Below are 17,717 nucleotides of genomic sequence, written 5' to 3' on the forward strand. Positions count from 1 at the left end.
TGGATGTTAGCTCAGGGCTGATCTTCCTTGCAAAAAAAATAAAAAAAAAGAATGTGCATGGAGGGGCTGGCCCGGTGGCACAAACAGTTAAGTGCGTATGCTCCGCTGCGGCAGCCTGGGGTTCGCAGGTTCGGATACCAGGCTTGCACTGATGCACTGCTTGTCAGGCCGTGCTGTGGCGGCATCCCATATAAAGTAGAGGAAGATGGGCATGGATGTTAGCTCAGGGCCAGTCTTCCTCAGCAAAAAAAAAAAAAAGGAGGAGGATTGGCATCAGATGTTACCTCAGGGCCCATCTTCCTCACACACACACACAAAAGAATGTGCATGGAGTATTTTGGAATGAGGAATGGACATGTTTGTTAGAATGAAGATTCCATATGGGACCTCTGAGGTGATCAAGTCAGCCTGGAAGCTATGGGTGTGATGTGTGGGGCTTTGATTGCTGGGCCAAGGAATTATTCTGAAGGAAGTAAGGAGCCATTAAACATTTTTGAATAGTGGAGGATATGTGAGAAGTGAGATTTTATGAAGATTGATCTCTAGAGTGGAATACAGGGTAGGGGAGAGAGAATTTAAACACTAAAGTTGTGGGATGAAGAGGATCTGGACTTCTATTGCTAAAGTAGGAATAGAAAAGGAAGGGATGACTTAGAGTAGTAGCTATTTGATATATGAGAATTAAATTAATATTTACGTGTTGCCCTACTGTGAGTAGGAGGTTTCATATCTGAGTCACTGGGAGAAGCAAAATGCTTTTAGTCTGGAGGGCTGATTTGAAGGAAAGATGGGAGAGTTTAGACATTCTGAGTTCTGCTGATGGAAGGACCTGTAGATGTGAAGTCCAGTGAGTAGTTGAAGGTGGAAAAGACTGATGTTGGGTCTCAAGTTAGGAGCCATATATTTTCCTTAGGGTTATCAGTTAAATTCATGACAGTGGATGATCTGCAGACTGATGACTGTATCCTGGAGACGTAAGAGGGTGGAGAGAGGGAGACGAGCCGGTGTGTCATATAATACAGAAAGTTCAGGGAGAATGAAACTGAAAGAAAAGACTACTAGACTTAAGATACTTGAGAATTGAGAGCAGGGCTTGAGTGGAATAGTTGGAATTGGAACCCAGAGTACATGAGCTTTATGACTAAGTAGGTGATAAAGAAATAAAACCAGGAAACGTAGGGCACATACGTGTTATGTTCATGTTGGTTCTTTCTTTGCCTGCTTTTCAATCCTTTTACTTAATGTCCTGGCAGGGAGATAAAAGGAGGTGGATCTCAAAACCGTCCAATTAGTTCCCTGTTAAGAGTTTGGTTATAGTAACTGGAGGGCATTAGTAGGGTGAAACCATTAGTTATTTGGGTTACTAAGAATCAGTTATATACTGACCCTTGTTCCTGAAGACAATTGAAATTTCATCGCAACTTCAATGAAAATAAAAATGAGCATTGATGTTACTGAAGATTATATTTTTACTAAATACTACATTTTTTAAAAATCTCAGTTTCTATGCAGATTTTGGACCTCTGAACTTGGCAATGGTGTACAGATACTGCTGTAAACTAAACAAGAAACTAAAAGTGAGTATTGTGATGATGTTTATATTTTGGTATTAAAAATTTGAACTGTGAAGTCTAACTAATGGGATTGCTGCGCACACACCATTTGGTTAGGTAATCTTGATCTTTGGAAATTTATGTGAGTAGTTCACCTAAAAGTTGAAATTGATCCACCTGATTACCCCACAAAGGACATGTTAACCTCTTTCATTTTTCAGGATGCATTGAAATATGAGCTGAATGAAGTCATTGGAATAGTGATCCAAGAAAGAAAGCACAAATCCTTTCAGGTTGTCTTTAATGAGTCTATCAAATTCCCTCCTAGAGTGATTTTTCTGAAAGCTTCAGTTCTGCTTCTAGACACTGTCACCAGGCGATGAAGGAGCTCATCACTGCACAGCAGGAGCTCTGGAGCACAAGTTTTTTCTGTCTGATCAAGGTTGAAATTTTTGTGTATTTCTTAAATGCCATCTCTGTAGAGTTGACAAGTAAGGCTGATGAACTAGCAGTTACAGAGCATGGACTTTACCTGTGATGACAGAATTCATGTCATACTTTCAGTATTCATCTGTATTTTTGATTTTACATATGGCTTTTTTTTCCTCTTAAATTCTAAGCGTATATGAGGGAAAGTGATATTTACTCTTAGTTTTGGTAAACTTATTTCATCATATAGAAAGAAATATTTATCTTTTTCTTCTCGTTTTCTGAATGAGGATCTTAAATGTAATGTTTCTGTTTGGAAGGTGAAATACTACATAGCATACTCTTACGGATAACCGCTAAATCATAATGCTCAGGTAGTTTATTCTTTCTGCTGGGTAAAATGTTACTGGTGTGACATAGTATAGCACCATGTACATATTAGCTACTTAATGATCATCTTCAGATTTGATTGATTTTTGTTGAATTTAGGAATACAAGTCTATGGTAGAGAATTTTCTGTAAAATATGTTATGTATTTATGAATTCACAGATTTTTGCCATTCATCTCCAAATGCTAAATGGTCATGGAATGATACCAAAGAGAGATTTTTTTTTTAGTCAGTGATCATATAACATAAGATCTGTTGCAATCAGCTTTTTAAGGAATTAATTGTAAAATATTGTCTGACTTGAAAAGATGTATGTAAATTCCTTTAACTAAACCAATCTACATTTTTTCAGAAAAGAAGCTACTGCCCATAGCTTAGAAAATAAAGTTGAAATTTTTGTAATCACCAAGGAAGCAAGTAATATTCTAAAAAGAATTTAATGTGAAAGTATTAAATGGATTTTTAATGGATGAATTAACAAGGAAAGGATAATTCATAAATAATTGAAGTTCATTTCTTCCTTTTTCAGACCTAGGAATTTCTTTGCTTTCTTGATTAGTCCTGTTAGTATGTAGTCGGTATGAACTGGGTATTATAATTAACAATTTGAGACCTGTCTACCATCTGGAGTGATTGAAGAGAAAGGAATCATTATTAGGAAAAAATTTTTGGTCTGACTCTGTGTTGTACTTATAACAATTACATGAGAGTAGGTAGATTGAATTAAGACTATTTTTCTACTATATTCTATTCTGAACAGTATGGGTAAGTGTACACAAGGACTTGTTTTGATTTATTTTCATTTGCAAAGCTTTCTTTTAACATTTTGAAAGTTTGATAAAATTCAGATAGTCCTCTGGGTTCATTTCAGTGGTCAGGTAATCTGTTGAATGCCTGGAATGACATTTTTAGCTTTAGTACAATTAGTGGGCACCCTGGTTACTTGCTGAAGGAATGAATTTTCAAGCCCAAATGTTAATAAGTCATGGGTTATCTCAATAAAGCATACCAAGTAGAATCTCTATATTAGGAGAAAAAGACTTCACCAATTCAAAGCTGCAATTGCTTCAGCCTTGTGGAATTTCATTTTCTTCAGTTATAAAATAGGGATTATAGAGCTCTCACAGGGAGTTGGTTAGGATTATATTAGAAAATATATGTAAAAAGACCTTTGTACATTTGAAAGTCCTATACAGAAGAAAGTTACTAATATAACTAACATTTGTGTGCTCTGATCGGAACCACAATAAAGACAGTTCTTCAACAAAGTTTATGAACACCTTCTCAGCCTCATAGCTATCATTTCCAATATAATTTTAGGAATCTAAATGACCATTTAGTCCAGCCTCCTGATCTTATAGGTGCAGAAAGAGAGGCCCAGGAGAGGCATGTGACTTGCTGAAGGCTGCAAGGTAAAGTCGGGGCTAGATTCCACGGCTCTTGACTACATTATTCATGCTCCTTCTCTTCACCTTCAGTGGTAGCTGCAGCCTCTGGTTTATAATCTTCCCATGCTTGCTCACAGCATTGCCCCGACTGACTTCACCTTGTTGTCCCATAGTGGCCTTGAGATCCCCTGCCTCTTTTACGTAGTGACTGTCACTGCCACTCCAGCTGCTTCGCTCCCAGGGACCCAGACTTTGAATGTACCCTTCTTGGTACACACCTCCCACGTTCTGTCTCTCTCACCCTCATGTAATCTCCAGACCTTCACTCTCCCTATTCTGACAATCCTTCGGCTCCCTGCTGATGTCTCTTGTCTGCAGCCTGTAGTCACTCGTTTTGGTAAGACCTTTGGGCACCTTGCATCCATGCCTTTTGTCTTATTTGCCTTGACAACTTTCACCCTTGTCGTCTTCCCTGTGGATGATTTCATGTACTCATTTACTGATTTACCAAAGATTCCAGTACCCTTGCCACTCCCAGCCTTGCACTTTACCCGGAACCACACCACTGCTCCACACAATTGCTTGTGACACCCAGGCTGAGTGGAATGTCCTTTCCTCTGGTTTGATAACTCCTCATTCTTTGAGACCTTCATCAGGCACCACAGCTTCTAGGAAGTCTCCTTGTCCTTCTGGATGAGATTGGAGCTGCCTCCCTTGTTTTCCCATAATTCTCTGTGCAGATCTCTGTCATTGATGAATTATAATTACCTGTTTGCATCTGTCTTTCTCACTAGACTATGAGCTTCTCGAGGATGGAGACATGTCATATAATTTTGTGTCCCCAATGTCCAGCACAGGGTCACCAAACGCACAGAAACTTCTGTTGACCTAATCATGATGCCCTTGCCTTCCAGGTTCTCTTTTATCCTTTTGTCTCTAGAGGTTTCAGAATAGCCTGCCCTCAGGGTGTTCCCATCCCCTCTACGCACGGATTTCTTCATCGTCTGCTATCTCACTTGGCTTTCCTTATTCTACTGAAACTGCTCTAGTGACGTCTTAACACCAAATCTGATGGTGTTTACTTGGTCCTCAAACTCTTCTACTTCTCTGAATAATTTGGAACTATTTTAACCAATAACAACTTTTTAGAATACTTCTGTGGATTCCTAATTCTTTCAGACATGTTTTATTTTCTACTTTGGAAATTTTTATTTCTTCCAAGAAAGCTTTTACGATTTTTCCCCCTTTATTTGATACCTTACGTAGATAGGTAATGTTTTGCAGTACCTTCTATTCCAAACCCAAATTTCTTATTTATTATATATCAAAAGGTATTTTTTCAAGTCGATACTTTGAGGTGATGATTTATTGCTGTTTTTCTGTGTGTGTCAGTATGCATTCTATTCCCAGTGACCTTTGTTTTAATTATGTTGATTAGAATGAAAAATTACCCGTCAAACATCTGCTTAGATTAAAAAACTAAAAGCAGAAGCCACCATCACCAACAAAAAAACTGTTATTTTAAACTGTACTTTGAAAAGTGTAAGTACGAAGGGTTATGCAGTAATAGTTTGTCATTTGCTATTTCTGGTCAATAGTTACCATAATGAGGGAAGCAGTCAAAAGAAGGAAGATTTATTGGAGTGAGAACAATTTGTAAACTGTGTATGTTATATAATATAAAATGTCATCAATGATTGATAGGCTAGACCAGGAATTATTAATCTAGTCTTTCAAGAGATCCATAACCCCCTGAAATTGTATGTAAAATTTTGTGTGTATTTACATTTTTTTCTGAGAGGCTTCATAACTTTTTTCATTTTATTTATTTTTTTATTGAGGTAACTGGTTTATAACATTATATAAATTTCAGGTGTACATTATTATATTTTGATTTCTGTATAGACTACATCATGTTCACCACCCAAAGACTAATTACCATCTGTCACCATATCCTTGTGCCCTTTTACCCCTTTCACCCTCCCCCCGCCCCCTTTCCTTCTGGTTACCACTAATCTATTCTCTGTGTCTATGTGTTTATTTATTGTTGTTTTTATCTTCCATATGTGAGTGAAATTGTATGGTATTTGGCTTTCTCATCTGACTTATTCTGCTTAGCATAATACCTTCAAGGTCCATCCATCTTGTTGCAAATGGCAAGATTTCATCTTTTTTTTATGGCTGAGTAGTATTCCATTGTATATATACACCATGCCTTCTTTATGCGTTCATCCACTGATAGGCTCTTAGGTTGTTTCCAAGTCTTGACTATTGTGAATAATGCTGTAATGAACATAGGGGTACAAATATCTTTTTGAATTAGTGTTTTCGTGTCCTTTGGATAACTACCAACAAGTGGAGTAGCTGGATCATATGGTAGTTTTATTCTTAATTCTTTTGAGGACTCTCATACTGTTTTCCATGGTGTCTGCACCAGCTTACATTCCCACCAGTAGTGTATGATGGTTCCCTTTTCCCCACATCCTCTCCAGCACTCCCTTTTCTCCACATTCTCCCCAACACTTGTTATTTCTTCTAATTATATAGCCATTCTGACAGGCATGAAGTGATATCTCGTTGTAGTTTTGATTTGCATTCCTCTAATATTTTCTATGTCATAAATTTTTAACAGGTTCTCAAAGGGATTCTTGGCACGGACAATGCCAAGAACACTGGGCTAGGATATAAGGGCTTCTAAAAGAGAAGACCGTGCTAACAAAGGACAAAGTAGTGGTGCTTTAAAAAACAGAATACCTTCTTCAAAATTACTCAGTTAAGAAAATCTTTCAATTATTGATTCAATAATCTGGATATTTTATAAGCATAATATGATTGAACCAGCTTTTCCTAAAATAGTCAGTACAATTTTACTTGTTGATTTCACTTTTCCTCAGAGAAAAATAAAACCCTAGCTTCGGGAAAAAAAATATCTAAGAGCGTCACTGAAAAAAGGGAACATTTTCTAGGGCAGTGATTTTTTTTTTTAATACCTGCTCTTATGAATCAACAGGACAATTACAGTAATCTTGAGGACTATTTTAAAAAGGTTTAAAAGAATATTGACAGAAGTGTAATTTTAAATGTACAAAACATCCCACATAGCCCTTTCAGGGTAAAAGGAGAGGAGAAGGGGGGTGGGCATGGTGAAATGGGCTATTGTATTATAGGACTGAGAGTACCTGGCAGATGGTGGGGGCTCGGGGAGTGTCCTTGTTGCTGAATGAATCAGTGCAGTAATCCTATCTGGTAACCAGGCACCTGCCATAGTATCAGGTGGTTGTACACAAGAACTCTTTTGATATAATGATCAGACCACCCTCTTATGACTACAAAAACACGTCAAAGATTTCTTCATGAATTTATCTTCTGTTTCAGGTTCATGGGCTTTGGGGGGGAAAAAAAGCAAGCTACATTCTGGACACAGTTCATGTAGTTTAAAGAGGTATCAGGGCTTCTAAAGCAGTGTTAATTCACATGAGACTGAGCACACATGGAGTTTGCAACGCATAGAGCCCTTATGCCCATTCAGAAATCCTCAGGCAAGAAGAGAATCCCCAAATGCCTTCAACTACAGTATCAGCACAATCAAATAATCTTTATGAGCAACTTTTTTCTGACACTTTGACTTCTCCTTTAATCAAATGTGTCATTTCATTAATGAAACTTATTGGATTTGAAACAAAATGGACCATAGAGAGACACCTTTCTCTTTTTAAAGAAACTATTCAATCTGTTTTATTTTAGCTGTAAATAAAAACATAAACCATATTTTGTTTTGTACAGCCAAAGAAAATTTTCAAGAATATCCCTTTCCTGGGAAAGTTGGAGGTAAAACATGTAGACGTCATGGCTGCTCACAGGAAGACCTGTTCATTTTATCGCTTTTGCAATGAGATGACTACTGATTGCTATGGAGACGCTGATTGCTGTGGCCATTAGTGGGCTAGCCTAGTCACCTATAAGAGAATGATGCCTGGGTCACCATGGTCCCTGTGCTATAATCTACTTAATCTGACCACCATCATTGGCAGAGCTTGCTTGTTTAGAAAAGTGCATGGGCTCTATTTTTATTAGAGAGCATATTATCCAGGCTGCACTAATGTCTTCCTTAGCTCAATCAGGCTGATTCACACAGCTTAATTAAACACGCTGTTCTAACTGAATGACTTGAAGATTTTACATTTAAGCACGGCAAACAACTTTACGGAAAGGCTGCTTAAAGATCTGTTTTTTTAAATTGGCCATTAATTCTTTTGTTTTTATTTTTTGTTTTTTTTTGTTGCTTTCACTTTAATTGCATCACCTTTTGTTCTTGAATGGTTAGGTAGTTTGTGGTCTCCTGACTTAAGCCAAACAATTGCATGATTTGTTTGTGTCACCATAATCCAAGGATAGCCTGGACCATTTGTGATTTGTGTAGTGTGTCATCATTTTCTCTCTCTCTGAGTTGCTGCAGCTTGTTTCTCAGAAGGAGTGATCCCACTAGAGTGCAGCCTGTCACATAGCTTGTCTTTCCAAGATAGAAAATGTCTGTTTGAGGTCAATACCCTCATCTTAATTTGTATTGTTCTGTCATATCAGTCATTGTACTTTGGTTTACAAGTATCATTAAACATTTATATGCTATATTATACACTTGTCATGATTTACATTAAGAGGGGTAAAACTTTGACTCTCACTCAGGTAAGCAATACAGGTCTGGAAATTTCAATAGGCTTGATTATGTTAATTGATAGATATTCAATACTAAATTCCATCTTTTATCTACTACTTTTTACCTCGTTAAATGAAACGATTATTGTACCTGTAATTAAGATCGTTCCATTGGTCCTTGCTGTGCTGTGAATGCATCTCTAGGTAGTTATTCTCTTCCGTTTTCCCCTTGTTTAGCATCAAATATTCATTAGGTTGTAAGCACTTATGAGGCTAGAGACTGGGGTTCTGCTCCCTTTGTTACCACATTGCTCAGCACTGTGCTTGATACACAACAGCTGCTCAATTCACGCTGATAGAATCAACAGAACTTTCTTCAGCCACAGTATCCCAGCACCCAGATTCAGCAAACCGGTTGCCTTTGGGCTGCATTCAGTCCACAGACATGTGGACATTTTTAGGCATGAATTCTGTTTAAAATTTTTGAATTCATGGTCAACAATCTACAATTTATGAAAATTTCCATAAAATTCTGGATTTCTGGCTTCTTTTAAATATTGCGGTATCTGATTATGGGCCCAGATTCCTGCATGGGAACAGCAGGTTGGAGCTAGGTCTGCTTTGGATAGGGCGTGCTTTTCTAGTTTGCCAACTGATCCACTTCAAATTCTTGGCCCCTGAGAGCATCTGAGTTTGGAACCTCTGGAATATTGCCATTTAAAGCAGCTTAGTTAGTGAAGCATTAAAGGAACTTGTTCCTAAGGTGTTATTACCTGAAATGCAAAAATTTACAAATTGTAATAAAGTTTTCTGAGGAATCTGGGGAAATGTGTTTTTTATAACATGCTTTTAAAAGGCATATGGCAGATTTGGAGTTCCTAAGAGAATTTAAATGTCTTTTGAGGCTACTTGACCAGATGGACAGTGTTTTAGGATCCATGTAGAACATTTCCAGGGATGAAACCAGTCACATTTTTATGCAGCTCTTCAAAATTTAGCAATGTCTTAGTGTAGTGGATTTCAATGTGTGGTCCCTGGACCAGCAGCATCAGAATTACCAAGGAACTTGTTAGAAATTCAAATTCTCAGGCCCTGCCCCACCAAATCAGAAACTCTGGGGGTGAGGCCCAGCAATCTGTATTTTAGTAAGCCCTCCAGGTGACTGACCAGTCTGTTAAGAGGATGAAATATAATAAAATAATGTAATAAAATATAATATAATTTAGATTGATGTTTAGTTTGTTTTTTATCTCTGAAAAGTTTTAATAATATTGACCAATTCAACCTGAGAATTATTTAAAATTTGAACCATGAAACTTGTTAGCCTTATAGTTGAGATTTACGTGAATTTTCAAGCTCAGTGAAAGAGATCTGGATTTCTCTCGTCTACCACACTTGCTGAGAGGACTCTCTGTGATCTGACCTAGGAGATATTGGCCAAGTATGATAAGCCAGGCCCTCTCTGGCTCCTGGCTTATGTTCTCTTGGTGAAAAAGAGACACATAATGCTCATTATGTTTCAGCCTTGCCCAGGACCTCTGGTTTGGGGGTCACTCTGTGTCTGGTCAAACTGGATCCCTCTGGCACTGTTCCTATTGCCTTGAGAAATGATGGAATGTAGCAAATGACCAATAAATGTTAGCTGTTGTTGTTGCTGTTTTATAGAGGGCTGGCTGTGTCCACTAGGTTAAGAAGATTCAGAAGGCTATTTACTCCAGTTTCCAGATAGAAATCTAAAATATAGTGTGGATAGTGGCTGCAGGTTATAATTTGTGATATGTCATTTGCAGCCTTGCTGCAGAGCAGGCAAATAGTCCAGAGGTCTTAGTATTCTTTCTGTCACATCCTCCCCTTTATATTTAAGACTATATTCATTTGTTTTACTGATTTATAACTTTACTTTGCTATTGTACACAGTGTTTTTGTAACCTTTGAGCTTCTCATGTAAAGCAAAAAGAATCTGTAATAGATCAGATAGTTCACTGAAAGCCAGAGGTGATGGTATAACTTTGCAAGTGCTCTCCTTGGAGGGCCTGGTCAGCAAACCAAACCACAGAGGAAACAGGCCAGAGGAAGGAAGAGACAGCTGTCCAGTTTGGAGGCATGAAGTTCTCCTGGTATTAGGGCAGAATCTGAGAAAATATCTACTAGGCTTATTCATAAAATAGAGTCCTATTGTCTGCAGACTGCCTTTCTTTCCCTGCATGGTAAAGTTCTTCCGTGAAAGATCTGGAAGGATGAACCAAATGTTCCTCTAAAGATACTTTAGTCATCAGTGTCTCCAATGGATAATATTGTTTCTTCTGGGTACTTTGCTAGGTAATAGGTAGTTTTTTCTGTTTTTTGTTTGTTTTTTAAAGAGAGGGACAAGTATAATATTTAAAAAGAGAAGACATTGCAGAGTTTGTGTATATCAACCTGATCATATAAAGCATTAGCTAAGGCAAAATGTTTTGTTACCCCTGAAGTTTTTCATTCCGGTACCAGAATATCTCTTCTGTGGCACAGCAATGTGAGACCGGGGCAGGGTGACCCGTAAGAGGGAGGCCTGGCTGTGGCAAGGAGGGAAATTAGGACAAAGACAGTAGTACATAAGATTTTTCTCTGTTATCATTCACTTTGAATTAGTGTTGATTCCTTGAGTGAGAACTCAACTCTCTGTGATCTGACTTAGGAGATACTGGCCAAGCTTCACTAAGCGGATCATTTCTTGACTGTAGTGCTTTTAAGACTTAACTGAGAAAAACACTTGAATTGCAAAAACATCTCAACAAGGTAAATGCTAGGAGCTTTAAAAATTTTCCTAAAACTCAAATAGAAAACTCACATTAAAAAAGTCAGTTATTATAATGTACAGCATGGTGACTATAATTAATAATACTGTATTGTATATTTGAAAGTTGCTAAGAGAAATCTGAAAAGTTCTTATCACAAGAAAAAAAATTTTGTAACTATGTATGGTGACAGACGTTAAAAACACAAAAAGTCAGTTATGTTTCCATCCTGTAGGCAGCTTCCAACAGGAGATATTTTAAAATAGTTAAAATTTCTAGGTAGATTTTGTGAAGAATATTCTTTATCCGATAGAATTTCTGAAAGCTTGTAAAGTTTAAAAAATTCTTCTAAAGTCCATAAAATTCTAATTTTGTGTTATATTTACTTAAAAAAAATTTATGGATATACAGTGAAAAAAAAGTTTCCTTCAGAATTCTGTCCTCTAGCTTCATAATTTCCGGTCCATGACCTCTGCATTCTGTGTACTTTAGAATAAGAGAGAGAAAAACAAAAACTAAGCAAACACAAAAAGTTCGAAAACAAACCAACAAAAAAGACCATTGGTAATGAAAGAACAGCAATATGACTTTGTCACTTTTGGCGAGTGATTTGTAAAATAAATTTAATGCCACATTATTAAATGATAGCAATAGTTTGTTATGAAACCTAAGTTCTTAGTAGAAACAAGCATCAACAGATAATCCAAACTTCAAGACAGATTGTTGATATTTTCTTCCCCACAGATGTGTTAGGGAACCAGGAAATGTAGAGTGAGAGGCTGGGAGCCAGAAGAGCTAAGTCCTTCTGTTCAGTCAGACTCGTGTTTATGGGGGGGCCTTGCCCCTGTAAGGTGGTCTTTAGGTGTTTGGGATTCAGAGACCATAAAAGTTGCTTAGGTCTTAAGAGCCTTGACTCTCTTTTCAGTAAATCAAACATAACTTATTGATGGATACCCATAAGTGACAAAAACAAATAAATATAATAAAATAAAAAAAGGGAATGTTCAGGCAGACAGTAGTTCCAAATGAGAAAGCAAGTAAAGTATCAGCACCATTGATAGTGACCTAGAAGTCTTTAGATAACTTCAGTGTATGAACCTGACTGAGCTGAATGGAATAAAATGTTGTACATTTTTTTCCTTTATTTCATAGGAATATTTTAGTAAGCCTGTCAGGAAATAAGAACTTTGGTAGTAAGAGTCCCTCTGTGAGGCAAACATTTATTTTTCAAAATTCAGTGAAAAAGGGCAATACCATTTTCAGAGGCTATGATTCTTGATTATCAAAGAAATGCCTGACCTGGGGTGGGGAGGGTCTCCAGGCTTATGGCAGGGTTACATGGGTGTAGCTATGTTATCTGTGGATACATGTTAAAGCCAGAATGTTCCAGTTCATCTTAGACTAGACTTCAGAGTTGGAAGAGTTTCTTTTCCTTGTAGAACATAGCAGGGTAAAGAAAGGTATATAGTTGAGCTCTGTTTACGTTTGTACAGGGGCTCTAAAAGTTGAGATTCTCTGAGTTGTGGTTAATGTGTAAGGTATAAAAAGCTGCTTTTATAGTCGGTATGAATTTAGAGACAAATGTTTAGGTGTACTTGTGTGCCTGTATTTTGAAAACCATTTGTCAAAATGCTATAACTATTTTGAAATATGAGAAAATTGAGCATATTTCATTGAGCTGCATCAGTGTTCTTATTGTTTTATATTTATTTGAGTTTTGATTAATAATTTGATTTCATTTTAACAGAGCTCTTTATTTGTACACTTCTTTTCATGTTTGGCATGTATTCAACATACTGTGTGCTTGTTTTGGATTTAATTGAATACTTGAGCATGCAGCATATTGCCCGGCATATAGCAGGTGCTTAATAACTGTTTGTTTGAGTCCATGAATTTAATATATGACTATTATATTAAGATATTTGCTAATATAATCCTTTTGATGGTTCATCTTTTCCTATTAACCATTTATTTTCGGATAATTAAAAAGGGATCATTATAGAACATTCTAGAAAGAAAATATTAATATTGTTGCTCTAGTTAATATAGGCATTTAAAAATTTTAGAGAGAAAAATAGACTGGTTGACACCTTTAGAAACAAACTGTATAAAATCAAAAGTATAGGTAACTTTTCTGGGAGTGGGGGTGGTAAGTAGGGAATGAAAAAGGGTGAATAGACTTTATTTATAAGATCAAGAGTATATCTTCAAAAATGGCCCCTGCTAAAAAAGATGTCACTAATTTAAGTATTTCCCACTATATCAGTCTCGTTTCTTGGAGAGAAACATATTTGTTATATCATCAATTCTTACATCATGCTTGGTCTGAAAAAAATCTGAGCTAGTAAACCTCCACCCTCCAAATGCTCATGTCCAAATGCCATAGAAATTAGTTGAAAGTTGTTAAATTTTACTGATTGTGACACATCTTTGGAAGTTAAGAGATGATGTTTATGTTCTGTGTATTTCAACATTGTCTCTATGGTTACACTTAATGTTTTTATTCCTTCTTTCTAGTCATACAGTTTATCAAGAAAGAAAATAGTGCACTACACCTGTTTTGATCAACGGAAAAGAGCAAATGCAGCATTTTTGATAGGTGCTTATGCTGTAAGTATTTTTTTCATGATTTTTTCTATAATCAAGCCAGTAGAATGCTAACACTGTCAAAATCTGGGCCACTTGTTCAGTGGCATAGGGAGATGGTGAAGATTATTAGCAGCTTGGGAATTGATCTGGAATGGAAGTGTGGACTAACATCAATGGGCTCTTTACTCTGGATTTTATTTTCTAGTAGCTAATGAGAGAATCTTAGAACTGCAATATGTAGCTTGGATTCCACAGTTGTATAGGTGGTTTAATAAAAAGAATATTCAGAAAAGATATTTCCAGGAAAGAATATTATATATAATTGGAAATTTTTAAAGACTGTTGAGATGTTCCTTTTTTGTGATAAGAGGAAATCCTAGATTGCATGGTGGAGGGTTATTATTATTATTTTCATCAATTCATTCATTTATCTATACAAGTGTTTGCAGTAGGTAAACTGAATATAAATCCTGTATATATTACAACTTCCTTATTAAATAGACAAGACTTTTCAAAAATAATTTTGATTAGAAATTTTGTTCTCTGTAAGCACTAAAATGTAAATGTGAGTTCCACGTGAATGTGCTACAGAATTTTGGTGTGAATATTTCTAGAATTTTCTATATATATATACTGGGATTGGGCAAAAACTTGGAAGGCATAAGCCATTGGGGCTAAAAAACATTTGCAATCTGTAATAGCTTTTTAGGGACATGTGTGATATCCAGTTAGGAATTTGCTGGTTTAAAGGCACAGGTTGGGGGGTGGGGGTGGGGTGTCATTTCCCTCATCCTTGGGGAGGGTTTATGCTTCTCTGAACCCTGGAAGCACATTGCTGCGTGACCTTTCAAGGGCCTCATTCTAAAGATCTCGACGGAAGGAAGCACCAGCTACTAGACATCAAACTCTGTCACATCAAACCGAAAGCTCTGGGGAAAAAAGCCCGGTGGTGTTGGAAAGACTGTCATCTGTTGCAGGGAGTAGGCTGAGAACAGTGGCCGGCAGACAGCCAGACTGTGGCCCGGGGCCTTGTTTCCAGGCCTGAGATGCCCAGCTCTGCCCACCTTTTCTCCCCCTGATGTGGCTGCAATAAAGCTTTGGGCCATCCCTTGTGGTACTGTAGGCAGCATGGTATAGTACAAGGAATTGTGACTAAGAATCAGAAAAACATTTTTTCATCCTGAAGTGGCTCTGTGATGATGGGTAAGCCACTTGATCTCTCTTCGCTTTATTTAGTTTCCTTATCTGTAAAATGAGAGGGCTAGATATAATGACCTCTAAGTTTCTTTCCAATTCTGAGGATACTAGGATTATTTGTAGCACCAGCCAGGCTATTCCTTTTATTTTCAGAGCATACTTGAAAAGCTGGCTGTTGGCCTGAAGGTTCAGTGAAGTGCTGGTAAGCTGAATTAAGCAGGCATGCTTATTTTTCACTTTATGTTAATAATTACTACTCATTTGAAACTGATAATTGACACTGTGTTTACAATATGAAGAGCCCGTAATCTGTGGATTCAAGCCACGTAAACAAGCGTGTCTTTTCTGAGGGGTTTTGTGATGCCGTGAGAGCATGTTATTTTTGGTCCTTTGTCATAAGGATTGCCATCAGGAAGAGGTGTCATCTGCTGCTCTTCTCCTGGCCTTCCCCCACTTTCCCTCCCTCACCCCTTCTCTCTCTTTTTTCCTTTTTAACACCTGTCCTTCTTGTTTTCAGTGTTATCCTTAATTTCAGCATGGCACCTCTAGAATTTTGAAACAAAGTTTAGTTATAATAGATGCGTTGAGCTTGGGATAAAACTTGACTTCTAATGCAGACATTTAAGCAACCAAATGCAGGAAAAGCAGTCTCTGCGTGGGTGGAGAAGTGCTGAGGGCAGCATGAGCTTGTCTTACACGTTAGCTCCAGTCCTGAGAAGCGGTGTAAAGTAATTATTCTTGCATTGGTCATTTACCAATTGATTTTCTTTGCTAATTTTGGAAATGCATTCCCCAGAAAGTTTTTTGACACAACACTTACTAAAAATGAAAACCAAGAATTGTAATCTTTTCTTAAAGAGAATTTTGTGCCTTACTTTGTATCGTGTGTTTGCATTAATTGTTGACACAAGTCTTGTAAGAAGACAGTCAATAATGTGCGCTATACATCCATCTCAATTAAGTTTCGCATATATTAAATGTTGCTATTTGGATAAGACATAATTTCCTGGGGGAATCTTCTTGGATTTGAAGGACCTTTACCTTGGAGCAGCCACACAGCCTGTATGGGGCAAGCTGTGTAGGTGTGTTTTTTCAGAGAGAATTCCTTAGCAGTTAAAGTATTCCTCTTCTTTAAATGTGAAATCAGCTCTCATCAAGGGGCATTGACTAATAAAAAATATTTTGTACTGAGACAAGTCTTTTTCTCTGAGCTTTAGTTTTCTCATTTGTAAAATTTGGATAATACCAGGGTTTTCTGGTCTACCTCACAGGATTCTTATCAAGATCGAATATCCAACTGCCCGTCTGATAGCTCCACATTGTATGTCTAAATGATACCTCACATTAATTGTGGCAAGACAGAACTTTTTATTCCTTCTCTCCACAAGTTTATTTATTCCCCCAGTCATTGCCTTTTTAGTCAATGAACTGCAATCAGCAACTTGCTGAATCAAAGGCTAGTAGTCATTTTGATTTTTCTTGTTTTCTCTTCCCACATTATACGCATCAGTAAGTTTGGTCAACTCTACTTCTAAAACATATCTTGAGTCAGAATGTTTCTTTCCGTTTCCGTTGCTATCACCTAGCCCAGGGCACAATCGTTCACCTGGATGACCACCACAGCTTCATACATTGTCTCCTTTTTACATTCTTGCTTCCCTTGAATGCAGTTGCCACACAATTGTCAGAGTAATCTTTTAAAAATATAAATTAGATCATGTCATTGCCCTCGTTCAAATCTGTCTAATGATTGCTCACTGTTCTTGGCATAAAATTCAGCCTCCTTACCAATGCCATTAGAATCCTCCATGATCTAGCCCTGTCTACTTTTGTGATCTCCTTGCTCAAGATGCTCCCATCAGACTGGCCTTCTAACCATGAAAATCCCAAACTTGTTCCCACCAGAAGGCTTTGATGTTTCTGTTCTATCTATCTGGAATTTTTTTTTTTTTCGAGCTAACATCTGTTGCCACTCATCCTCTTTTTGCTGAGGAAGACTGGCCCTGGGCTAACATCTGTGCCCATCTGCCTCTACTTTATATGTGGGATGCCTGCCACAGCATGGCTTGATAAGCGGTCTTTTAAGGGCCCTGGCATCCCCAGGGCGCTATCCTGGCGGTGCGCCCAGGATCCAAAGCTGCGAACTCTGGGCTGCCGAAGCAGAGCCGCCGAACTTAACTGCCACTTGGCCGGCCCCCTCTATCTGGAATGTTTTTACCTCAGACCTTTGCATTCCTGGTTCCTTCTGATGTCGCCTCCACAGAGAGACTTTCTCTCAAGTTTTACCCTGCTCTCCCCACCCCCAATTACCCTCTAGCCATTTGCTGCTTTATTTTCTTTACAGCATTCTACTATTTGAAATTATCTGATTTATTTATGTATTTACTTGTTTATTATCTCTTTCCTAGACTAGAAGGTAGGGATCTTGTCTGTTTCGTTCACCGCTGTGTCTAGGAGGTGATAAATATTTAACAAAGGGTTAGGCCCAAGCATTCACTAGTTGAACTGGAAGCTGGCCACAATGGAGCCTTCCTGCCATGCTGAATCATGGGGAAGTCCAGGGTGGGGGGGTGTCCCAGGGAAGAGATGAGGTGGCCACAGTGGAGTGGGGTGGGGTGCTGTGGGCAGCAGCTGTTTCCCAACGGGTATGGAACTATTTCAGTGTTTGAACACTGAGCATCTGCTTAGAACTGTGCCTGACACGTAGTAGGTGCTCCATAAATATCTGTTGAATGAATGAATAAT

General features: G+C 37.8%; 1 protein-coding gene across 5 annotated transcripts in view; it reads left to right on the top strand.

The window, feature by feature from the left end:
• CDC14A (cell division cycle 14A) overlaps positions 1-17,717 on the top strand; it is a 155,620-nt gene that overhangs the window by 17,765 nt on the left and 120,138 nt on the right. For 4 of the 5 annotated variants that reach the window (XR_009219745.1, XM_058538637.1, XM_058538638.1 and 1 more), the window contains exons 3-4: positions 1,502-1,577; positions 13,704-13,796. Coding sequence is in view for 4 of the 5 variants with exons in the window: in XM_058538637.1 (XP_058394620.1) it covers positions 1,502-1,577; positions 13,704-13,796 (169 nt within the window). In the remaining variant the exon portion in view is untranslated. The remainder of the gene's footprint in view (positions 1-1,501; positions 1,578-13,703; positions 13,797-17,717) is intronic. The other variant, XM_058538641.1, reaches the window with a different exon arrangement.

The sequence above is a fragment of the Diceros bicornis genome, chromosome 4 (genome assembly GCF_020826845.1).
Source record: "Diceros bicornis minor isolate mBicDic1 chromosome 4, mDicBic1.mat.cur, whole genome shotgun sequence".
In the NCBI taxonomy this organism is placed as follows: domain Eukaryota; kingdom Metazoa; phylum Chordata; class Mammalia; order Perissodactyla; family Rhinocerotidae; genus Diceros; species Diceros bicornis.